Source organism: Zonotrichia leucophrys, chromosome 24 (assembly GCF_028769735.1).
Source record: "Zonotrichia leucophrys gambelii isolate GWCS_2022_RI chromosome 24, RI_Zleu_2.0, whole genome shotgun sequence".
NCBI classification, from domain to species: Eukaryota; Metazoa; Chordata; class Aves; order Passeriformes; family Passerellidae; genus Zonotrichia; species Zonotrichia leucophrys.
In genome coordinates this window covers 2138084-2163012 of record NC_088193.1, presented here as the reverse complement: position 1 = coordinate 2163012, position 24929 = coordinate 2138084, and the positions used below count along the sequence as shown (strand labels likewise).

Below are 24929 nucleotides of genomic sequence, written 5' to 3'. Positions count from 1 at the left end.
TTTGTTCTGGGCAGGCTGCTGAGGTTTGGAAATGGAGCGAACACCGCAAAATAGAAACGTCCGCACTTTCTGCTGCTGATTTTCAGTTTCAACAGCTGCTCCATTTGGAAACGGATGAAAATGCACTCCGGCTTAGTAGGAGTCAATTAAAAATAAACCGAGGCAGAGGATTGGTGCTGGAGCCCGGCGACGCTCATCGGACATAAAAGTTGCATCCTCTCAAGGCTGGATTTTCGCTCCAATTTGCCACGGGCGGGCGGCGGGATGGAACGGGGAGCGCTCATTAGCATGGCAATGCCGGGTTGTGATGAATTCCCGGCGCTTTGTTCTTGCTGCCGGGCTGAGCCCCCCTTTGTGGCGGGGAGGGGACAGCGCTGTCCCCCCGGGTGACACTGCTGCCTGCCCGGATTAGGCTGCAGCCAGCGGACATTGCAGGGAGGGGGCTGGGAGATGCTGCTGCTGCTGCTGCTGCTGCTGCCTTTTGTTCTGGGCTGGGGAGGATGGAACAGGAAAGCCTTATCAATAGGATTGCCTGGCAAAAGATTTTGAGAACATAGAAACTGAAATTGAAATGAAATCAATTTCATTTGAGATCCCTCAGTTACTGAACAACTGGAAAACAATGGTGTGGCTGCTGAAGGTGATCCCCTTTTGATGGAACAACACCCTCTGCTTGCAGACAGGCCCAAGGGTCAGAGCAGACCCTGCAGCTTGGCCAGAAGGGGCCCAAAGAGGAGTTTTAGGGTTTAAAATGCAACAGAGCATGGTAATGTGGTTTAACTCTCCTTACAAGGTTAAATATAAAGTTTGTACACAAACAAATGAGAGATAATGGCAAGCAAGTGGTTTTCAGAGCCCTGGATGAGGGGGACACAGAGGTTCTGGGGCTCTGATCAAGGCTTGGCCTTGCTTTCCAAGGCTTGGTGAGGAAAGAGCTTGTGTAAAATATAACACAATATGGTGATGTAATGATTCTTATAGGCTGCATGTAAATGCTGTAGGATTTGTATCTTGTACTAGATTGGTTAGTGAGAATTAGAATATTCAGCACAGAAGATTTATTGTATTGTAACGGGAACCTTGCTGTTACCCCTTTTACTCTCTTACCCCTTTTGCTCTCTTACCTTTTTTACTCCCTTACTCTCTTACCCTTTTACTCTCTTACCCTCTCATCCTCTCTCCCCCTCTCTCATTCCTGCTCTGAGCTGTGGCTGGTAGCTCCCAGCAGGGCCCTGCACCCAGGTCCTTTGCAATAAACCCCAAATTCCAAGCCCTGGCTGCAGAGATCTCTCATCCCCATCCATCCTGACCCTCCCATCCCCCAACACTCCAGCAGTTCTGGGGTGTTTTTTTTACCTTCTGTGCCCATGGAACAGCAATCCTTGGGGGATTTGCCTTCTGCCTCCCCAAAACAGCAAAGAAAAGCACTGCCTTAGCCCTGCACCTGCACAGGTGAGCGTGTGGGATGCTCAGGAGAGGAATGCTTGGAGCAGGAGAGGTCGGTTCTGTTGGCTTCTCTGCTCCTGTTTCTCCTCTCACCACCTATTCTTTGGCACAAAGCCTCTCATCCTCCTGCCTGTGTGCTTGCCAGCAAGAAATTGCCAGCAAGGCAGGGAATCCAGGGTCATCCAGGGATGGATGGCTGGGAAAGGAATGGAAAAGCCCTGATGGCCCGCAGTAGGATCCTAATTTTCCTCCCCTTCCTATTATTTCTACGTGGATGCTCCACTTGAGCTCTGCTGAGCTGGGAAACAGGGGCAGGTCCTGGCAGTGCCTGCAAGAAACCCAGCTGGGTTTGCAGTGCCTGTGCCCCAGGCTGCTCCAGGGGGTGGGACCGGGCATCGTTTTACCCAGGCTGGACCAGCATTGGGCTAAAAGGAATCATCTTTAAGTGATGAGGCTGAAATCCGATCCACAGCCGGTGTCGCTTTTCTCAGAGGGGGAATTGCAAAGGGAGAAGGGGAAAGGCGAGTTCTGCTCAGAAATTTGGGCAAAAACCAGTGGTGACAAGGAGGAGGGAGACAGGCTCAGCTGATGTTCCCCTGTTCTGGTTAAGACCCTCTAAGGAGGGCAGCACTTCAGGAGTCATTTCTGAAGAGAAAAGGCTCTCCTGGAATGGGTTCTCCAGCTCAGCAGCTCCTTGAGACAGCTGAGGTTTCCTCCACAAGAGATTTCAGCAGTCTGTGGATGAGCAGAGCTCTCTCCCTCTTGCCCAGGTCAGTGAGAAAGGCTCCGTTGCACTGAGTTCCCTGCTTTGGAACTAAAAGGGAAAATGGAGCAAATCATCCAGACTCCCTCGTGTCCAGGGAAAAAAAAATGGCATTTCCAGATTTATCCAGCCCAAGGTGGATTTCTTATGCAGAGTGCCTGATCTGAGAATTTCTCTCACTGACTTTGAGTGCAGACAGAGAGCCAGGATGGAGATGTCTGCACTGTGAGCTGGGATTTTCCATCAAGGGGAGCTGCTCCTTGTGCAGGCAGAGTTTCTCCTCCTCCTCTCACCTTTCTGCAACTTTAGGAGCCCTTTCAGTGGCTTGGAGATGCTTAACAGCTTCCCAATGGGGAAAGTGGCCCTTTCTTGGAGCCTCCTGCTCCCCTTTCCTGCTCCCATCTTTTTCCGTGGCGTTTTTGCATGCCAGGAAGAGAAAACACAAGGACTGGAAATGAAATCTGGAGAATAAACGGGAGATTTGTTAATTTATTAATCTGACAGAAGTCATTAGTGTCTCGCCAAAGATTCATCTCCTTGCCTGGGTTGCTCCCAAGGAGCCACAAAGCTGTGACAGCAAAGCTGGGAAGAGATTTCTGAGGGGGATGGACAGGGGAACACACAGCCAGGGTGGGCAGGGCACAGGGGATGGCACAAGGGGATGGCACAAGGGGATGGCACAAGGGGATGGCACAAGGGGATGGCACAAGGGAATGGCACAAGGGGATGGCACAAGGGCAGGGCACAAGGGGATGGCACAAGGGGATGGCACAAGGGGATGGCACAGGGGGATGGCACAAGGGAATGGCACAAGGGGATGGCACAAGGACATGGCACAAGCGGATGGCACAAGGGGATGGCACAAGGGGATGGTAGAAGGGAATGGCACAAGGACATGGCACAGGGGGATGGCACAAGGGCAGGGCACAAGGGGATGGCACAAGGGGATGGCACAAGGGGATGGCACAAGGAGATGGCACAAGGGATGGCACAAGGGGATGGCACAAGGGGATGGCACAAGGGCAGGGCACAAGGGGATGGCACAGGGGATGGCACAGGGGAATGGCACAAGGGAATGGCACAAAGGGATGGCACAGGGGCATCCCAGCCTCCCAAATCTGCTCAGGATGACTGAGCTGAAGCTGAACCATCCTCTCCTGAGCTCACTGTGCCCTGGGACAGCTGTGGGACAACCCAAGCCAAAGGAGCTGCTGTCAGCACTGCAGGAGCTGCTCTCCATGGGTGGACTCAGAGATGAGTTCTGGCAGCAGCTCCTGGAGTTCTTGGAGCTGCTGTGAGTCCTTGCACTCTTCTTGCACTCCTGCTCCTGTTAATGTGTCATTTAACACAAGCATGGGCAGAATCCTGCAGTCCTGAGAGGTGCCAAAACGTTGCTGATGAATCCCCTGGCTCCAGCTCCTGGCATTATCAATTAAAAAGCCATTTGTCCTCAGTGTGTGCACTGAAAGGCTCTCAGCTCATTTTATTCTTCATCACCCTCAGTGCAGGAAGGCCTGGGACTCCATTTAAAATCTATTTGAGCAGTGGTTCTGAGCTTTCTCAGTGACTTGGCCAGGTTTCATAGGCTGTGCTGCAGCCAGTGCCTTCTCTGCCTCCCTCAAGATCCTTTGCTGTGTTCCCACCTCTGTAAAAAATGGAGAGAGTGGATCAAGAGGAGTTTTCAGACAATCTCTTCATGCTTTGGCCTGATCCCTCCTCATCTGGCAGCACCAAGCAAGGGCACTGGGGGCTTTTTGCTGTTGTGTGGCTGAAAACTCCAATTTGGGTTTATTTTGTGGCGGAAACTTCCAGTTGCTGGGTGCATTCATGTGTGTGAAGGGCAGAGCTTTGAAGGCAGGGGTGACAGGGAGTGTGACAGGGCCAGGTGTGTCCCCTGCCCACTGAATTTCCCTGCTGTGAATTTGTCAGGCTGCTCCTGGCACGGCACAGCGATGCTGTTGTGTGCAGAGGTGCCAGAAAGGCAGAGCCAGAGGTGCTGTGGAGGGTGGGAAAAGGGGAAAACACAAGGGAAGTGTGAGTCAGGTGCCTGTGGAACCAGAATCACAGAATTTCTAGGTTGGAAGAGACCTTTAAGATCATCGAGTCCAACCCATGTTCTAACAGCTCAACTAGATCATGGCACCAAGTGCCTCATCCAGTCTTTTTTTAAACACATCGAGGGATGGTGACTCCCCCACCTCCCTGAGCAGATGATTCCAGTATTTGACCACTCTTTCTGTGAAAAACTTCCTCCTTAATTCTAGCCTGTATCTCCCTTGGTGCAGCTTGAGACTGTGTCCTCTTGTTCTGTCTGTTGTTGCCCGGAGAAAGAGACCACAGAACATCCTGAGCTGGAAGGGATGCACAGGAACCCTGGAGTCCTGCACCCACAGGAGGGTGGGAGCTGTTGGAGTCACTCCCTGATGGGATCTAACACCATTTCTGGGAGCAGGCAATAGGATTTGAGCCCCACTGATGCAGATTTGCCTGTTCAGCCCAGGGAAAGCTTTTGGTGGTGGCAGAAGGGACAGCAGGGAACGTGCCTGGAAGGGGCAGCTCCTCCCTGCTGTGGCCAGCCAGCATCAGTCCTGCCCTGGAGCTCCAGGGCTGGCTGTGTTCTGCTCCAGGTGCTGCTTTGAGGGAGCTGTGGGGCAGATGGACCCACCAGGGGTGTTTGCCAGCTGCAGTGATGCTGCTGTGCCTCCAGCCCAGCTCCCAAAGCCTGCCCTGCTCCTCCTGCCTGGCCCAGCTGTGTCTCCTGGAAGGTTTCTCATTTCTGGGCTGGGTTTCTCCTCTGGCTGCTTTGTTTATGGGGGAATAAATGACACAATCAGGCGGCCTGATCAGTGTGCTGGGAGGGAGGAGAGGCTTGATGCAGATCTCTGGGGCTGTTGCAATCAGCTTGGCCATTCCCAGCATCAGGGGCTGTGCAGATCAGCCTTGGGACAGAGGCTGGACCCTGCTCTGCCAGCATGAGGGTTTTGTGGGAGCAGGACCGAAGTCTTCACCTAAGTTTGGAAGTTTTCCAAGTTTGGAAGCCTTTTCCAAGGTCTCAGATCAAATCTTGTGTTTAATTCGAAGCTCTGGCTTACAGACCCAAAGTTCTGAGGGTTCCCTGCATTTCGGATTCCAACATCTCCCTGTTCTTCTCTTCCCAGCATCTGTAGCCAGCCCTTTATTCCCCACTGCAGTGCCCCTGTGGACAGGCCTGTGATTTTATCCCCTTTGTGCTCCATGTCCCCATTTTTGGGTGTCCCTCCTGGCTCTGCCTCTCCCAGTATCTCCCACCTGTGTTCCCAGTTGTGCTGTGGCTGGAGGTGAAGCCCAGGGAGCAGGGCAGGGGCACCCCCTGAGCTGTGCCAGCCCCTGGAGCTGCCACAGGAGCCACAGCTGGGCCTGGGCTGGGGAAGGTGGATGGGGAGGGAGCGTGGGAGAAACCAGGGCCTGTGCATGAAATATTCCAAGTGGGGAAAACTGGCAGGGCTGCTCATGCTCCAGAGGAGGAGGCAGCCCTCTCTCAGGCCCTGGGGCAGATCAGGAGGCAATAAAGGAGAAGAAAACAGCAGAAATGAGATCTGCCAAGCTGACGGCCCAAGCAAGCTGGGACCTGCCTGGGGAGGCAGCTTGTTCCAGAGTGGGAAGGGGCAGATTCCCAGCCAGGCCTGGCTCTGGGCAGAGCCTTTCCCATGGAAACAGAGCCACAGATTTGCAGGGAAATCTGCAGGATCTGGAGGGGAACTCTGCCCCCAACCCTTAAGCCTGGCTCAGGCTGCCCCTCTCTCCCAAAGCTCAGTTTGTGGGCAGCTGGAAATGCCAGCCCAGGCCAACAACTCAGTCCCAGCTCCCAGAGCTTATTTGGCTTAATCTGGGGTTCATTTACAGGGACAGAATAAAGGCAGGCTCATTCCAGGACCTTTCACTCGTGCTCTACCCCACCAGAATGGGAGTGAGAAGGGGGATCTGCTGTGGCAGCTGGATTTTTCCTTTAGGGAGGATTCATGCAGTCCCAAATATCCCCCCACTCCCAGGCTGCAGTGCTTCGTGTGAAATTTGTGCAACTCTCCTGCACAAATTGGGGCTGGAGGAGGGGAGGGCAGTGCTTTTTGCTTTTCCTGGGCTGAACTGTCCCTTGTCACCGGGGCTGGGAGCCAGGGGACATTCCTCAACAAGCCAGCACAGCCCCTGTGCTCAGGACAGCTCAGGGGCTGGTTCCACGTCCCTGCTGCTGCTTTCCCTGTGCCATTTCTCACTAAATCTGCCTTTCTGGGGCAAGTTGGAGCAGGCAGCCCCAGTTTCTGGTTGGACAGGCTCTGTTTGTGCTCTGGAGGGGTTGGGAGGTGCACCAGGGAGTTTGCTGTAGCCTGGGCTAAGGAGAGGGGAAAAGGTGCCAGGGATTGCAGTGGCACAGACTGGCCTTGTCTCTGGTTTCTAGCTCAAGGTGTCAGTTTGGGAACAGTGGAAAAAAGCGTAAATGTGCCTGGGTGTGGAATGAAGGATGGGAGGGGAGCAGCAGGAGCTGGTGCTTGTCCCTGGTTGTCTGAGTCAGGTGTGCAGGGGGACAGGGCAGGATTGGACTCTGGAATGATGGTCCTGTCTGTAGGGGAGGAAGCCATTGCTTCCCTTTCCCTGCTCAGGATGGGACAAGGGGAGATTTTTGTGCAGAATTTTGGACCTCAGAGTGGCAGAAGGGGAGATTTTTGTGCAGGATTTTGGACTCGGAGTTCAAAAGACTCTTCTGCCCATTTCAAAAGTGCTTTTTCCCCCCAATCCCTTCTCTCCCCACTGCTCTCCTCTCTCTCCCATCCTTTTGTCTGGCTCTGTGTGAACCCCTGTCCTGCCTGCCTGCAGAATTCCAGTGCCCAGACACAACAGATGCTAAAGGGCAAGACTGGAGCTACTCTAGATGCAATCTCCATTTTGCTCAAGGATCATTAATTACCTCGATGATTAAATACAATTAAAGATCCCTAAGACCTTTCTAATATCAGGGCCTTCAGCAAGGGCAGCTTTTAGGAACCTGCACCAGCAGTAAAACAAAAAGAGGAGATAGACCAGTAAATCGGGGAATCCCAATTAAAATCCGGGCTTAGCTCATTAACCTAATTACACATTGTGTCTTGCTGGCCTCAGCTGGGCTGAGGGGGAGGCGAGGCAGCAGTGGGGGTGGGCTGGATGTGCTGATCCTGTGGGATTGTTTATGTCAGCTCCCATTGTCCCTTTGGCTGAGAAAACGGCCTTGCTGGGGGATTTGGAGCCGGGGCTGCGGAAATCCAGGAGGGTTTTGTGTCCTTGGAGCGCTGCACGTGTTTCCTCTGCCCTGAGACGTTCCCTGGGCACACACCCTGCTCTGTGCCCTGCCTGCCAGGTGGCTCCTTCCACACCCAGCTCACCCTCAGCCCGCCGTGGAGAGCACTGGGGGACAAGGAGAGCGGGAGAATGGGGTGGAAATGGAAATGGAAGGGGAAATGGGGCAGTGCTGAGCACAGAGAGCCCCCCAAGCAGGCAGATCCTTTTGTTGAGGCTGAGGAACATCAGAGCCCCTGGCTTGGGACTCACCCTGCAGGGATCCATCTGCTCTGGTTGTCTGCTGTGGCACCAGGAGTCCCTGTGCCCTGTCCCCTTCTCACAGCTGGCTGCACAAAGGACCCCCCTTCTCCTACCCTGAGCCCAAAATCCTGCGCAAAAATCTCCCCTTCTATCCTGACTCCAAAATCCTGCACAAAGGTCTCCCCTTCTCCCATTCTGAGTCCAAAATCCTGTACAAAAATCTCCCCTTCTCCCATCCTGGATCCAAAATCCTATACAAAAATCTTTTCCCTTTTCCCGTCCTGAGTCCAAAGTCCTGCATAAAATTCTCCCCTTCTCCCATCCTAAAGGCCAAAATCCTGCACAAAAATCTCCCCTTCTCCCATCCTGAGGTCCAAAATCCTGTCTTTCCTTCTCCCACTTTGAGGTCTAAAATCTTGCACAAAGGTCTCCCCTTCTCCCAGTTTGAGGTCCAAAATCCTGCACACAGGACCCCGCTTTTCCCATCCTGACTCCAAAATCCTGCACAAAGGTCTCCCCTTCTCCCGCTTTGGGGTCCAAAATCCTGCACAAAAATCTTCCCTTCTCTCACTCTGAGTCCAAAATCCTGCTCAAAGGCCTCCCCTTCTCCCATCCTGAGGTCCAGAATCCTGCTCCCCAGCCTGGCACAGGATCTCCTCCTTCCCAGGAGCTCTTGGGAAGGGAGTCCTGCTGTCCTGTGCCTGTCTGTCCCACCGAGAGAGGGAACAGGAACCTCCAGAGGCTGGAGCCAGGTGACTCAGGGGATTTGTGGCTTTTCCACACCAAAGTCTGTGGGTGCAGCTGCCTACGTGGCTGCCTTCAAAGGCTTGGGGAGGAGGTGGCAGGTCCAGGCACGTCCTGCCCCAAACCAGCCCAATTTGGGAAAGCAAGTCGGAGCTGGAAGAGGTCAGGGTGCGGCTTCCCATGCAGCAGGGCCAGGGAAACGGGAGGGATGGGGACCCTGAGCCCCGTGGGAGCCTCAGCTGAGCCTTCCCCAGCACCTGCAGGCACGGGGGAGAGGGGATGGAGCCAAGGGGGTCTGTGCAGCACAGCCACTGCCAGCTGGGAGGGACAGAAATGCCTGTGGAGAGCTTGGGAAGGAGGCAGGGAGGAGTTTCTGACAGCGCAGTCTGCCATTCCTGCTTGAAGGAGCCCTGCCATAGCCTCAGAGGATTTCACACAAAGCCAGGGTGCCCCAAATGTCCATCCCTACTTGGGGAGAGCTTGGGAAGGAGGCAGAGAGGAGTTGGGCACATGCAGGAGTTTCTGACAGCACAGTTTGCCATTCCTGCTGGGAAGGAGCCCTGCCATAACCTAATAACAAATCCAGGGTGCCCCAAATGTCCATCCCAGCTTGGGTACAGCTGCTGCTCAGCCCTGACTCCCATCTGAGTGCCCTGGGAAAGATCTGCTCCTTCCCTTCCCTCTGCCCACACAGACACACACCCAAACACCATTTTCCTTCCCTTGGGTTTGCTGTGGGCATCTGAGGAAGATGAAGGGATATGAGGAGACCACGGGGAGATGATAGAGAGCAGGAATCTGCCTCCCTGCTGGTTTAAGAACTGAAAAGCAACAGCTTCAAACCCTGCTGGAGTTCCTTGGTGTCACCCAGGTGGGAGATTTGCATTTGCACAGCTCTGGAAGCTGCCCCAGCACAGACAGTGGTGCAGGAGGGTCATCCCCACTGCCATAAAACTGCAGGGCAGCTCTCACCAAAGAATTTAATCTAACAGAGCATCAGCAGGAGCCTGGTGAGACATCCAGGGCTTGCTTTGCACACTGGCCATTCCTTGCCTGGTGCTCTGCTTGCAGGTAATTAAAATGGCTCAACCCTGCAGTCCCAGCAGCTGCCTGCAGATCGTTTTCTCCATGCCCAAGGGACCCTGCCCTCGGTTTCTGCTCCAGAGATCCCCCTCTCTGCAAGGCAGCTTTGGAGGATAAAAAGATTTCATTACACAGGCACAGAGTGAAGGCAGAAACTGGAAAAAATGTTCTAAAATTCTAAAATCGCTGCAATGGAAAGAAAGCAGGGAGAAGAGAAAATCCTGGGGATGTAAAGAAAGAGGGGGTTTGTAGATCCTGCAAGGAGAGAATTCTGAGTGTTCCTCTGTTATGCCAAGTGTACCTGGAGTATTCCCAGAGCAAACAGTGCAATTACTTTGGATTCACACTTTGCCACAGAGTTGTCAGGCCCGAGGTTGCAGCTCCCAGAGGGCTCTGTGCAGACTTGCAGATGAGCTGCTGTGCTTTCCCAGGGGATGGGGAGGCTCTGAGAGGAAAGGCCACGCTGACTTTTCTGAGGACAGCTGTAAACTTCCTCTTCCTCTTGGGCTTTGTGTGGCTTCCCTGTCTGAGTGCTTCGCTTGGGGACATCCACAGCAAAGTGTCCCCATCCTTGGCTGGGTGTTAGTGGAGCTGGAGAGCCCCAGGGCTGGGAACAGCTGTGGGGATCCTCTCAGCTCGCCCTGAGCAGAGCTGAGAGCTGTTATTGTCCTTTTCAGGGCTGTTGTTTCTCTCTGATGGGATCTCTCCCTCCCCTCAAGGAAGGCTCTTCCCTTCCCTTTGGGGCACATCCTCCTCATCCTCCTCATCCTCTGTTTGCTGCATCCCTGTGGGTCAGGGATGGCCTCAGCGGCAGAACCCACCTTGGCACACTTGGAATGATCTCCTCTCCCTTTCTTGATCTGCTCAGCTCCCTGTGACTGTCACAGCCCTGGTGTTGTGACAGCATCACAAACAGAGGCTCCCAAGCCTGCAAGAAACTTCTGGTTTATTCAACTGCCTCCTCTCAGTTTTTACTGACACAGCCCCAGTGACCTCCACCCTTCAGTGCAGATGGAGCCTTTGAACTCTCTGAGCCCTTCACTGACAGGGGTTAATGGCGTTTATCTGCATGCTTATCTTCCTTCTCCACTGCCTCTTGTCACTCTGAAGGTACCTCCAGTAAGGGTTTGTGGCACCCAGGTGACAAAAGAAAAGCTTTTTCCATAAACTCTTTCCCCAAGATGGGACAATTACTGTTCAAATAGGTTCAGAGTCTCCTTTTAGTCTCTTTTCCCTGTCTTCTCTTTTAATTCATTTTCCATTCATTTAATACCCACATGTTTATTTCTGGAAGTCTTCCTCCACTACTATTCTGGTCAGTTTTTCTTACCAAATTGGAAATGGGACTTTTTGTCCTCTTTCCTCTTGCCATTAGCTATTTATATCCTCCCATCCATCTCTTTAGTTAGCCAAGCTTCCAGCTGTGTTCTCTCTGCCACTCTGCTCCCTGAGCAACAAGTAAAGGTGGCTCTGAGCAGAACTCAGCTCAAGCAGGGGTGACAAACGAGTGACACTGCAGCCTGGGAGCCACCTCAGGTCCAGAGGTGGTGGAGCACCAAAGGAGCCACAGCCAGGCTGGTCCCATCCTTCTGAGGAGGAGTTCTTGTTTCCCTCTTTGGGATTCCTCCTGCACAGTTCCTCCTTGGCTGGGTGATGGTCCTGGCATGGGAGGTCAGGGCATGGAGTCCCAGCATGCTTTGGGTTGGAAAGGACCTTAAAAAACATTAATTTCACACTCTGCCATGGGCAGGGACACCTTCCCCTGAGTCCTATCCATCCTCTCCTTGGATATTTCCAGGGATGGAGAGTCCACATCCTCTCTGGGCAATCTCCCCTCCAGGCCTCCCTGCTCCTGCCTCCACTGGTTTGTCTCCAGAGCCATTTTCCCCACCCTGAGCACTCCCCTGATGGAGGACAGAGCTTCTCCCATGGGAAATTGGGTATTTTGGAGCACTATCCTTGCTCCAGCCCTTGGGAGGCAGCAGGGAAGCAGCATGCTGTGCTGGGGAAGGTGCTCAGGAGTTTCCAGCTTTTTCCAAGCTAAAAGTTCTGCTGGAAACCTGGAGGACCCTTCCATGCCTTCATTCTTCCTCCCACCAGGAGAGCTGGCTGACATTTTTGGGGTAAAGTTTGTCTTAAAATAAGCACAATGTTCTGGAGGAGCTGTGTCCATATTGTCATGTCTGCTAAAAAAATGTAATAGCCTGGTTTGTGTTCTCTCTCTCTCTCTCTCCCCCTCTTTTTTGCCCCCAAATCTGAAGGGAACAGGAGTTCTCTCAACCAGCCTCCCCTGGAGTTGTTAGAGAGTGGAAAGGCACAAGCACAGACTCGTGGAGGAGGAGGAGGTGGGCACAGCAGGCAGGTGCAGGGTGGGAGCAAATCCGTCTGTCAGGAAGGAGGAGCAGACAGAACCCAGAGGGAGAGGGGCTCCAGAGGGGCTGGGGGTCCCACACAGCTCGCAGGGCTGGCCCAAACCCCCAGAAAACTCCAGGGACAGGGTGGGATGAGGGGCAGGAGAGGATGAACCCAGATGGATCAGGGGCTGTGGGGAGGGAAGGTGGGGAGAGGCACAGGGAGGTGATTTGAGTTTGGGGGTGAGAGCTGCTGGAAAGGTCAGCTCTGGGGATGACTAAGGCAGGATGGGCTGGCAGAGGGGGGATGCTGGCAGTTTCAGAGGGAGGGCTCCTTCTGCTTTGTGGCTGTCATTTGAAAACTTCCCCAGAAGGGAAATTTCCAAAGAAAACTTTGGCCTGGCTTCATCCAAAATGTCCCCATTCCATGGCAAGCAAAGCATCCCATCCTGGCTGCACTCCTGCTCAGTGTTTTACCATAATGCCATTTCAAAGAAATGAGAGTCCACAAGGAAAAACCATTTCAAAGTTATCAAGAAGGCTTTATTTATTTATTTTTTCAAAAATAGAATTTTGCCAAAATCAGCACGTTCCATTAGATGGTTTTGGCTTGGACTAAGTGACACTTTCCATCAGAAAAATATGCTGTGCTGGAAAATGTTCCACCAGCTCTGGTTATTTTTTCATAGCATGCTTTCCATTTTTGTGGCAGCCTCCAGTCTGAGCTGAGACAAAGCACACAGGAGTCCCCTGAGAGCAGTTGACCTCCTGGTCTCTGGAAGAGCAGGATGACTCCCTGGAGCTCTCCCCAGTGGCACAGGAAAATCCATCTGGCTTCCACATCCCTCTGCACGTGGCTTGTTGCTCCCTGGGAGGAAAACAGGGAGCTTGGTACTGATGTAGTTGAACAAAAGGCAATGAAATCACCATGAAAGGCAAGAAAATCTGTCAGTTAAGGCCAACTGAGCTGTTTAACCCTGAGAATTCAGGTCTGGTTTCTCCAGCACCAGGCTGGGATGGGGAGTTGGTTCTTGGCTTCTCCATCCCTCTCCCTGTGCATGGATCAGATCCCCCTGCATGGATCTCCATGAGGAGCTGATTGCTTTTGGTCCTGCCTTGTCTCTCGTGGATCAGGACTTGGGGAACAGTTTTAGGGCAAGTCTGTGATTCCAGCCTGCCACAGGGATTGAGAGCTGTGGGGATCCCAACCTTCCTGCTCGGAATTAAAGTGAAACACCCTGAAAGAGGCCCCCAGAAGTGCTGGAGGTTGTGTTTGAAGGGACACCTTTGTCCCTGGGCACTGAGGCACTCAGCACTGGTGTCACTCCACCCCCTCAGGGACATTTGTCATCAAATCCCCCTGGGTGTTGTGGCTCCTCCCTGGGGCTACCTGGAAGCACAAAGCCACCTTGCTGGAGAATGGGATAATCAGCCATGGAGAAATCTTTAATTTCCCTTCCTGGAAGTTCACCCGTGTGTCCCTCGTTGTGTTGCAATCACTGAGATAAAACTTTTTGAGTCTTAAGTCCCCAGTTAACTCAGCAGAAGGAGCAATGAGAGGTGTCCAAAGGGAAATGGGAGTTTGTGAACTCTCTGCAGGACAAATAATCTTTTTCTTTTCTGCAGAATTCCCTGCTCCTCCTGCCTTGCCCTCTTCCCTGGCCTCCCTGAGCCCTTGCTGACAGCCCTCACCTTTCTGGGCAGGGCAGAGGGGCTGTACCTGGTTGGTGTCCCAGGAAAGCAAAGCCCAGGCAGTGCAGAGGATGGGGCAGGGAGCGTGACCCGTGCTGGGAGGTCTCCCTGCTGTCTCTGACCCTCCCTCCCTGCTTTCCTCCCTGCTTTCCTCCCCCTCCCCATGCTCAGCCCTCCTTTAATGGGTGGTCTTGTCCCTTGTTTACAGTCCTGGCCCTTGCAGGCCCCTCTAAGCCCAGCAATCATTCCTCAGACAGCCTGGATGGAGGTTGGGACATTAATGGATGGCAGAGCTGCATCTCCACCCAGCACCGGGGTCACAGAATGGTTTGGGTTTAAAGGACCTCAAAGTTGATCCCATTTCACCCCCTGCCATGGGCAGGGACACTTCTCACCATCCCAGGGTGTTCAAAGCTCCATCCCTGGGCACTTCCAGGGATGGGGCAGCCACAGCTTCTCTGGGAAACCTGTGCCAGTCCCTCACAGTAGAGAATTTCTTCCTAAAATCTAATCTAACCCACTGTTTTTCAGCTTGTGGGATATTTCAGAAATGTGGCACTGGCTTTGCTCAGAGGGTGAATGGCACACTCACCCCTAGTCTCTCCTGATTTCTGGCGTGTCCTTAGCACAAAATCTCTGAGATTTGGTTGCAAGCAGTTTGCTCTTGGTTGATAAAATCTTGAGCCATAATTTGGGAACCTTTAGTGGAGCTCTTACCTGGCCAATGTTTAGGTTTCCACGCTCTGCCTGTTAAATGGATTTTCCACTTCATCTCCCCCGGTTTCCTCAGCCATGGAAATGAGGGTGACTCTGCCATTTGCATGAGGGGTGGGTGGGGCTGTGGGGCTCCCCACAAATGCCTCCATCCCTGCTTCCTCAGGTGGGAATTGCCACCATCCTCTGCACATCCCCACCTCCAACCTGAGGTTGCCGCTGCTTGCCTGGGTGGCCTTGGGCACATCTCTTTGTCATTCAGCACCTCTGATTTCCCCACCCCTGAAAGCAGGGGTAATAAGGCTTTCCTGCCTCTCAGGGTGTTGGAGGATTAATTAGTTGCTGTTTGAAAAGCCTTTTGAAGATGCAAAGCTTTTTTCCATAAATATGCAGAGTGATTCCTGCAGATGGGGCCCAGGTAGGGCTGGAGCTGTGTCTGCCTCTGCTTTGTGGAGACCATAAACCCAGCAAGAAATGAAATTTGTAGGAATTTCTTACACAGGGGCTTGATGATAAGGAAGCTGAGCAGCAGCAGGCTGGAAATCAAGCAGAGCACTGAATTTGGGGTTATTTGCACTCCCTGTTCTTTCTGGGCTGTTGTTCACGGGCTGGAATCTTTAAACAACCCAGAGAAAGTTGGGAGGTCTGAGCCTTTCCCACTTCCCTGCAGAGATATCTCTAGGGCAAGATAAAAACACATTAAAAGAGAAATCTCAGGCAGGGAGCCAGCGAAGGGTGTCTGTCCATTGCATCTGTTGGTGCCATGTTTGCATTTGTCTTGTTTGCAAAGCTTTCCCCGACTTGTCAGCCACCAGAGCATATATCACATTCTCCTGGTTACAAAAAAACTTGCTTGTTTCTGTCTTTCGAAACAAATTACAGAAGAACAGAGCGTGGCATTCCTGCTTGCAAGAGGAGGAAACATTTCTTTTTAACTTCGGGAGATAGTGAGATATCAGCAATATGTTATATCCTGAGAGATAATGGGAGGAAAGCAAAACCACAGGCAGAAAGCTGTGACTGTTAAACACACATTTCAGCTATAGGAAAGTCAAGAGTTTTGATCTTCTCCATGAAAATTACAGGGCTGGCGAGCACCAGCGGGCTTTGGCAGGGGTGCGTTTTTCGCCGGGTTTTGGACGCAAGGCCAGCGTTTGGATCTTTGATAATTTCCTGTGACCGGGCATCTCTGCTGATGAAAGAGGCTTGGTTTGAGTGGGGACAGAGGGAATTGGCTGCTGGGGCAGCCAGGGGAGGCTGCCAGTTATTAACCCTGGCGCTGAAGTCACGCCTGAGTCAGCAGAGTTTCGGCTTTGTCCCGTTCCCATTGTGGAGGCGAGTGAGTCACTCCCTGCTCCAGCCCTGAGAGCTCCCCCGTTTCCTGCTCCAGCTCCACAGACCAGCAAGGGGAGGAAGGATCTGATGTTCTCTCCTTTTTCTGTGCCATCGAGTTTATTTTTGTTTTTATTGAATCTCTTCAGTCTCAAGTTCCCTCCTTTCGGAAATGAGGCTCTCCATGGGTTACTATCTTGATCCCCTCTTCACAGCTCCTCATTAAATCTCTCCTCCTTAGCACCTGGAGAGCTCGAGGAGATTTAGCACTGGACCAGAGCTCCTTGAGCAATATCCAAGGCAACAAGGAAGTCCAAGAAAGAGGCAGAGCAGAGAAAACACTCGTGTGCATTTGGAGACTCAGCCCATCAAGATAAGGTCTCAGGACAGTCTCAGCTTAATTAGTTTCCCTCTTCTCAAAGCTCCAGCTTCTTTCCCTTCCTCCACACTTGATTTTCCAGCTTTTCTTCCCCACCCAACCACCAAATAAGCATTGGCTCTGCTTGTGGTCCTCGTTCTTTTGCTTACAGGTTAGAATTGGTAAGCAAAAAGACCTTGGTTTTTTCCTTGCTGGCAGGCAGTGAGATGATTCCAGAGAGAATAGTCCTGGATTTTTGGTTCTTTGTCTTTGCCTGGCCAGCTGTCTGCTTTTCCTTGTGCAGAATTTCATCCTGGTCATGTCCACTGGTGGAATAGTGGATGAGGAGGGGCGAGTGAGTGGGCTGGGGTGTGGTTGTGCAGATACAAGAGGGGTGGGAAGATTTTTAATGCTACAATGGAAAGAGGGCAAATCAAAGGAAGGCACAAGCATTGACCAGCTGGTGAGGCAATCCTGGACACGGGCAGTGGGGAAGGAAGGAGATATGGTGTGGAAATTGCAGGACAAAGGGATTGGAGTTGTGAAACTGTGCCTGGACAGGTGTGAGAAAGAGCACAGAGCAGGAAAAGAACTGAGGAAGGAGCTGGAGCCACATCCAGCCCACAAGGAGAGGGGAAGGAGGAGGAAGGAGGGCAAATCAAAGAAATGTACAAGCATTGACCAGCTGGTGAGGCAATCCTGGACACAGGCAGTGGGGAAGGAATTGCAGGACAAAGGGATTGGAGTTGTGAAACCATGCGCTGGACAGGTGTGAGCAAGGGCACAGAGCAGGAAAAGAGCTGAGGAAGGAGCTGGAGCCGCATCCAGCCCACAGGAGAGGGGAAACGAGCCAAGTGGGCAGCAGTGGGGCACAGCAGGCTGTGTGTGTGTGCTCAGGTGTGTGGGAGCTGGCAGCTGGACGAGCCGGGCGCGCTGGGGCGGGCCGGGCGCTGCGCGGCGCGGACGGAGCCTTTGTGCTTTGTTGCTGAGCACGGGCTTTGGGAGCTTTATTGCAGGAAGGCCTTTCCCAGTGCTGTGTCAGCTCTTTCTGCAGGAGCCCTGCTCTGCCAGCCTCCCTGCTTTTGCCATGGGGCATGTTCCCCTCCCCGTGACTTGGGGGGTGAAGCAAAGCAGCTGTGAGAAAGGCAGGGAAGGAACGGCAGGGAGGGAGAGCTGGGAGCAGAGGCAGGCTGCTGTTCCCACCCCAATCCCCTGCTTTGGAGCCCTTTTCCTGTCTGGATGAAGCTGGCGATGTTTGTAAAGTTGAAAAACTCATGGTCTAGCCTGGTGGTCATCCCTGCCTCTTCCATCTGTGGCCCATCCCACCCTGGCCTCTGCTTTTCTTCCATCTCTTTCTACGAGGAGCACTGGGACAAGCATGGCCTTGCTCTTGCATGGGGCCTGTGTGTGAATCCCAGCAGTGGCTCAGTGACCAGATTTCCCAAAGTGTAACAGGGAATAAGTGGAGCATCGACGGATGAGGCCCTTTGAGGAAGAGCTTTCATTCAAGGGGCTCCTGAGGCTGCTTTGTGCTGGGGATGTTTGCAAAGTTGAAAAACTCATGGTCTAGTTTGGTCTGGTGGTCATCCCCATGTCTTCAATCTGTGGCCCATCCCACCCTGGTCTCTGCTTTTCTTTCCTCTTTCTATGAGGGGCACTGGGACAAGCATGGCCTTGCTCTTGCTTGGGGCCTGTGTGTGAATCCCAGCAGTGGCTCAGTGACCAGATTATAAGTGGAGCATGGATGGATGAGGCCCTTTGGGGAAGAGCTTTCATTCCAGGGGCTCCTGAGGCTGCTTTGTGCTCCATTTATCCAGAGAGGAAATCCTGCCCAGGAAGAGGAAGGCTTTATCCCAAAGGCAGCCAGTGATGGCCTGGCTGGAGACCTCGCTCGATACAAGCCATTGACTGCTCCTGGGATAAAATCATCTCTGCCCTGGGCTGGATCTGGGTCTGAACCAGTGACCTCGATGAGAGGACCCCATGTTTCTCATTTGCAAGCCAAAGGCCAGCCCAGTCCTTTCTGGTTTGAGAGGGATTTATTTGGCTGAGGGCCAGGCAGGCCATTGTACAGCGCTGCCATTTCCCGACAGCTCCCATAAATCTCTCCCAGCTCCCACTGGGAAGGGGGAAGGGATGCCTGGGCGTGCAGTTTCTCTCTTGGGGTGCCCCCACCCCATCCCAGTGTTATCTCAGGCCTTTCATGTGCAGCCATGTCACCTGGAGCTATAATCTTGCCACATCTCTCTCATCTTCCTTCTAAGGCTCCCCCTCCCCTTGTGTTGGAAACTCAAGTTTTACAGTCCCTGTGGTGCTCAGGCTCTGCAGGGGTGAATCAGTGGAATGCAGAGAGACCTCCAGTGAAAGTCTGCTGCCACAGGAAGGGCCTGGGATGACTCACTGGAGCCCACTGACTCACTGGAGCCCACTCCTTCATTGCAACAGGAGGCCCTGTGCTCCTGGAAGAGCAGCAGAATCCTGATTTAAATGCCTGGCAATCAATGCAAAGGCTCCCTGGCAAGAGCAGAGCTACTAACCCCAACCTCCTGGCCAAGTGCCACATCACACCTTTGCTTCTTGCCACCTGAAATTCCCCTGCTGGGATTTGGGATCTTTTTTCCCGTGTTTCCCACCCTGCCTGGCACACCTGGGATGTTCTTCTGGGCTGCTGGAGGCTCTGTCCCACACAAGTTGCATTTCAGACTTTGTTTTCCTCCAGAAAGATGAGTTCAGAAACACCAGGAGAGAAAGTGTCATGGAGGGGAAAGTTTTAGGCTCCTGTTCCATCCCACTTTTCCTTCGTGAAAAATTTGCACTGTCTGTGAGAGATACAGGACCACGGGTGGGACATCACTGCCATGACCACGGTGCTGTCCCAAAATCAGGTCCTTTTGTGGGACTTTGTGCAGGTTGAAGTGTGATGCATTGATTTGCCCTTCTGTAAGATCCCAGCTGCTGTGACTAAGAATCAGGAGCTTTGTGACATCTGCATCAGTCATGATATTGCCACACCAAAGGGTGGCTCATCACACCCTGCCAAGGGCTGTTTCAGTGCCCTGGGGGGGAGATGAGTATCAGGGAACAGGAGGGAGAGAAATCGGTGAGAGGCTCAGCAGAGGCAAGGTTGTGCAAAGCAGAGTGCAGTTCACATGGCTCTTAACAAAGAGGCATTGAGTGAGGTTGTGACAGAGCTCACCCAGAGCCTGGAGATCATTTCCAGAGCTTTCTGTATGGGGGAGCAAGAACCTGATTTGCAAGTGTGGGACAGCACCTCCTGGGCTTTTAGAGAGAGGGTTTCCAGCTCCAAGAGCCACCACCTGCCACTTCTGCTGTGTCCCTGACAGGGAGTGCAGCCCTCCCTTCCCAGCCCGTGTGCCTCAGGGCACCCCGAGCTGTGCACGGAGCCCCCGAGGCCTCGGTGAATATCTGGGCTTGGGATCGTGGGGAAAGGCATCAACACAAACCACTTCAGAGGCCAAGGTGGAGGAGTAGGATCTCCGAGGTCTGCACTAATGAGGTCTTGGCACCAACATGTCTTTGGCACACGGCTGGGCCCTTTTTGGTCCGCGACAAAAAAATAACACCACAAAACTAATGAATAAAATGCAAGTGGGCAAGCTGCAACCCATCCAGCTAATCCTTGCTCGGGTGCTGGCTGCCCCTGGGAGGTGTCAGCATGGATTGGTGGGCACTGGGAGATCTGGGCTGTGAAAATGGCAGGATTCATCCCCAGCTTTCTCCCTGCCCTACCAAGCGCACAGATCGTTCAGCAAAAGGAGAAACGCAGCCAATCCCAGCACTTCACACACACACACATCCAGCTGAATATGTTCAAACCTCTCCAGAGGCTGATTAGTGATTTTATTTTCTCCTCCTCTGCCGGCCGTGCGTGCTCATTGCCATCAATTATCTATGCATTTGCCCTGATGAATTATTGAGTGTGTAACGGGGTGAGGGAAGGCCCGCCAGCCCAGCTCAGTCACCTTGCAAACAAGTACTCAAACGAGCACTCTCCAGAGCGTGGCAGCAGCCCGGTTTGCCCTCTGGCTTCTGATTTAGGATGGGAAGCTGATCCAGCAACCTCCCAAACCCTTCTCCCCCATCTGTTCCCCTTCCTCATTGCTGCATTGAGGTGTGGGTGCTCCTGGAGCAGAATGGGTGCGTTGTTTTCCTGATTTAAGGCTTGGGTGAGTGGAACAGAGAGAGTTTTTCCTGTCTTGCAAAAGAGTTGTTCAGTCACCTGGAAAGGAAGCGCGATTTCCGCGCTGTGTTTGGGGTTTTTCAGGGTGTTTTTTTGTTTGTTTTGTTTTGTTATTTTGTTCTGCCGGGTGTTATTTTTTTGTTTTCCCTTTTCCCCTGGAGCCCTGAGAAAGTTTGGAATGTGTTTTTGTCAAGGCTGCTGCGTGTAAGGGCCTGAATCCCAGCTTTGGCAGCATTTGGCTGTTGGCAAGCTGTCCTCACTCAACTGGCACCAGCTTTTTCCCTGGCCAGAAATCTGGCTCTTCACACCTGGGCACTGAAGGCTTCTGCAGGACCATTGTGAGCTCAGGATCAGGTTTATCATCTCCAAAATCCACTTTTTCTCCAGTTTATGTACAAACCCAGCTTATTTTGATGCATGGGTCCCATGGCAGGGGGAGGGTAGAACTGGGAATTGTTGCTGCTGCTCAAGGTCAAGATAAATAACTTGATTTTTAAAAGGGTCAGTTCATTAATTTGCAGGGAAATCACAGCGAAAAGGAAGGGCACAGTAATGATGGATGGAGTGAGGGACCGGACTGACCTCCCCTGTGCCATCCATCACATTCCCTGTGGGTTGAATGACTTTATCTCCATTCGAGAGGCACATCAGTGGAGGCCTTCAGCTGTGGTGGTGTTCACAGGGGTTCTTGGAATGAGGGAAGAGATGAGGATCTGACTCCATGTTTCAGAAGGCTTGATTTATTATTTTATTATATATATTACATTAAAACTATACTAAAAGAATAGAAGAAAAGGTTTCATCAGAAGGCTAGCTAAGAATAGAATAGGAAAGAATGATAACAAAGGTTTGTGGCTCGGCTCTCTGTCCGAGCCAGCTGGGCTGTGATTTGCCATTAATTAGAAATAACCAACATGGGCTAATCACAGATGCACCTGTTGCATTCCACAGCAGCAGATAATCAATGTTTACATTTTGTTCCTGAGGCCTCCCAGCTTCTCAGGAGGAAAAATCCTAAGGAAAGGATTTTCCGTAAAAGATGTCTGCGACATTCACCCTGGCAGTGCTCATGCCACGAGGGACTGCCAGCCCTGCAGATATGACCCTGAGGAGAATCTGGTGGCCTCCCACCCTCTCCTGTGTGCAGTTTGGCTCCTCTGCAGCTCCCGGGCACCAGAGGAGATGCTGAGCCGTGACTTCCTGCGCTGGGCCGCTTTGTTGGGGTGTGGAAACTCCGGTTCAAAGGGCCCCACCAGGCCCCGTGGGGGGTCAGGGAGCTTGTGGGGAGCAGAGCCAGCTCCTGTGGGGAGCAGAGCCAGCTGTGGCAGCGCCCCAGCCCCAGGCAGGCCCTGCTGGGGGCACCAGGCCTCGGTGGAAGAGGCGCTGATGACTCTGCGCTCCCCCGGCCCTGGGAGCTGAGGGAGTGCTGAGCACACCCACCCGGGCCGGGCCGTTCCCAAGGCCCTGGCTACGTGATTGAAGTGCTCCCCAGCAAGCTCCCACACGCTCTGGGAGGCTCTGGAGCCTTCCGAGCCAGACTGCTTGGCAAAGCTGTTCCTCACCTTGGCGGGTGTGGGCAATGCTCACCTCCGGGGTGGAAGGAGCAGCATATGCTGCACAGCATGGTGGAGACATCTCCCCCTCCCCTGTGCACCCGTTCTTCCCTCAGATCCCAGCGTGGCCTTGTCTAAACCCAGCCTGTGCCCTTGTTTCATCAGGGAGGATGTTGTGGGTGCTGGTGGTAGAAATGTCCTGCACTGCGTCCTGCTGCTGAGACATCCTTCTCCAGAGGGGAAACATGGTCCAGATGAGTGGGGACCATATTTCCCCTCTGGAGAAGGATTCCTCAGAGTGGGGACATCCTACCTTCTGCTTGGTGGAAGCAAAACTGTGGGGAAGCTGGCCCTGGCTGTGCTGGGAGGGGAAGGGAAGGGTGCACCCTGCCAGCCCCAGAGGACACGGTGGCTTTGTGTGCGCAGGCACTTGAGGGCACCAGCGCTTTGCTGTGGCTGCAAGAAGCTCTGGAGAACATTCCTGAGCACCCAGCTGCAGTGCTGGGGTGTGGGGCTTGGCTCGGGGAGCAGGGGGCAAGTCCACACAAAGCTCTGGAGGCCGAGTTTCGGTCGGAACTGCTGATGGCTGTGGTCAGTGGTGGCGTCTCGTGGCCAGGCTGGGTTGTTGGGGCTTGTCCTCAGGGTCACAGGAAGGAGAAGGGAGAGAGACGAGGCGTGGATGAGAACTGGGGATTAGGGTAAGGCTGGGAACAGCAGGCAGGGAGTGAGGGGGCAACGTGGAGTGTGGGTGGAGAAGAGTTTTGTCTGCCTGCACTCGTGTGTGTGTGTCTGTGAAACTGCAGGAAGGAGACTCTTGGAGAGGTCCCAGGGCACATCTGCCACGGGGACCAACACTGAGGAGTTTATTTTAGCCTTGGACAGGGAGCCATTCATCCCTGGAAGAACAGAGCAGGGTGACATTTCTGTTAGGAGGTGCTGTCTTGTTTCTCTTGCTCTGCATTTTTCTTTCCCCAGCCCCTCTCTCTGTTCCATTACTCTTTCATGTTCCTCACTCTCTGTGCAGAACATGAAAGAGTTCTCTATCTTTCTTTTTTTTTTTATTATCCCTTTCTTTCCTTTCCTGCCCAGCTCCCAGAATCCATCCAATTGCAGATTCTCCCAGAAGCTGGGAGCAAAACCCGCTTTTCTCGTTCTTCCCACCTTGCCTCCCTCTTGTATTTATCATACAAATACTGGCTGTATAATTACCAGAGCATTATCTCTAAATACACAGATTAGGAAAAGACACAGTGGCAACAAAGATGAATTTCAGGGTCAGTCTGGTGGGAGATGCTTTTCTCCATCTGGCAGGGGAGGAATCAAATGAGACAGAAGAGCTGTCATGGACTGCAGCTCCCACTTCTCACCAGCACCTTCCACAGAACAGGGTGGAAGGTTCCTAAATTCAGCCACTTCTGGGGTTATAAAAAGGCCACAGAAATGATCTGGATGATACAGGGAGATCATGCAAGGTGCAGAGGCAGTGCCTTAACATTGTTCTCATATGGGAATTATTGCTGCCCTGAAATGAGGGCTGAGTCTTTGCAGCTCCTTTAATTACTGCTGCAGCTCCAATGGGATTAAATGGATGTCTGAGTGTGTGTTAGCATATGTTGGGATGTGCTGTGCTGATAAACATCAGGGCTTTCACATGCCTGCAGACACACATGCCCTGCATATTTACCACAACTGACTCAGTGTCACCCCGAGCTGAAGACAAAAGGGAGGAAGGTGTTATTGATCCAGCCTTGTGCCTTTGGGTGATGATGATGAGCTGGGCTGGTCACAGTGGGAGGAAGGTGTTATCGATCCAGCCCTGTGCCTTTGGGTGATGATGATGAGCTGGGCTGGTCATAGTGAGAGGAAGGTGTTTATGACCAAGAATGAGGCTGCAGGTGGATGCAGAAGGTGCCTGTAGCCACAAATTGCTCTTGTATCAGCCATGTCAATAAGAAACACAAGCCCTGTGAGGAACTACTGAGGGAGCTGGAGTTGTTTAGCCTGGAGAAAACGAGACTCAGGAGTGACCTTATCACTCTCTACATCTCCTGAAAGGTGGCTGTGCTCAGCTGGGGTTGGGCTCTTTCTCCAGGCAGAGCCAGAGGACACAGCCTCAAGCCGTGCCAAGGGAAATTTAGTTTGGATATCAGGAAAAAGTTTTTTACAGAAAGAATGATAAAGTTCTGGAATGTTCTGCCCAGGGAGGTGCTGGAGTCACCATCCCTGGGTGTGTTTAACAAAGCCTGGATGTGGCACTGGGTTCCAGGGTTGAGTTGGAGTGTTGGGGCTGGGTTGGACTCTATGATCTTGAAGGTCTCATCCAACCTGGTGATTCTGTGAATTCTGTGAAACAAGTGGAGTAAACAGAGGAGTTCCTGACCCTGATGCTAATAACCACAGTGCTTCTGGGAAGCCCCCAAACGCTCACAAGTTGCCATTTCATTGCAGGGCTGCAAGCTCAGAGCGTCTTGGTCAATGACTCCGTCTCGGGGTTCATCGGCACGGACGTGGTGCTGCACTGCAGCTTCACCAACCCGCTGCCCATCGTGAAGATCACGCAGGTGACGTGGCAGAAGGCCACCAACGGCACCAAGCAGAATGTGGCCATCTACAACCCCGCCATGGGCGTGTCCATCCTGTCCCCCTACAAGGAGAGGGTGACTTTCCGCAACCCTTCCTTCAAGGATGGCACCATCCAGCTGTCCCGGCTGGAGCTGGACGATGAGGGCGTTTACATCTGTGAGTTTGCCACCTTCCCCACCGGCAACCGGGAAGGGCAGCTGAACCTCACCGTGCTGGGTAAGGCTCTGCAGGGTGAACCTCCAGTCCAACAGAGCTGGAGGAAGCTGAGATTCACATCCTGGGAGCTCGGGGTGAATTTGGGGTGTGAATTGTAGCTGGGGTGGATTTTAATGTTTTAATGTTGGCTGGGAAGAGGTGAAGAGCAGGGAGAACAAAGCAGGTGGTTCTCAGACAGCTGAGCTGTCACACCTCTTCTTTTTCCAGGCCTCAGTTCCCCTTTTCCCTCCACCTACACTCCTAATGTAGGTGCAGTAACAGTGACCAGGGCCCTGTGGGAGTGGTGAGTTTTAATGAGCTGGGGCTGTCAGGAGAGAAGAAACAACAGATTGATCCTAAACCCAAG

General features: G+C 52.8%; 1 protein-coding gene across 1 annotated transcript in view; it reads left to right on the top strand.

The window, feature by feature from the left end:
• The window catches only part of LOC135457467 (nectin-1-like), a 61067-nt gene that overhangs the window by 23097 nt on the left and 13041 nt on the right, over nucleotides 1-24929 (top strand). Inside the window, exon 2 of the mRNA XM_064732068.1 lies at nucleotides 24233-24583. Within this exon, the coding sequence (XP_064588138.1) occupies nucleotides 24233-24583 (351 nt within the window). The remainder of the gene's footprint in view (nucleotides 1-24232; nucleotides 24584-24929) is intronic.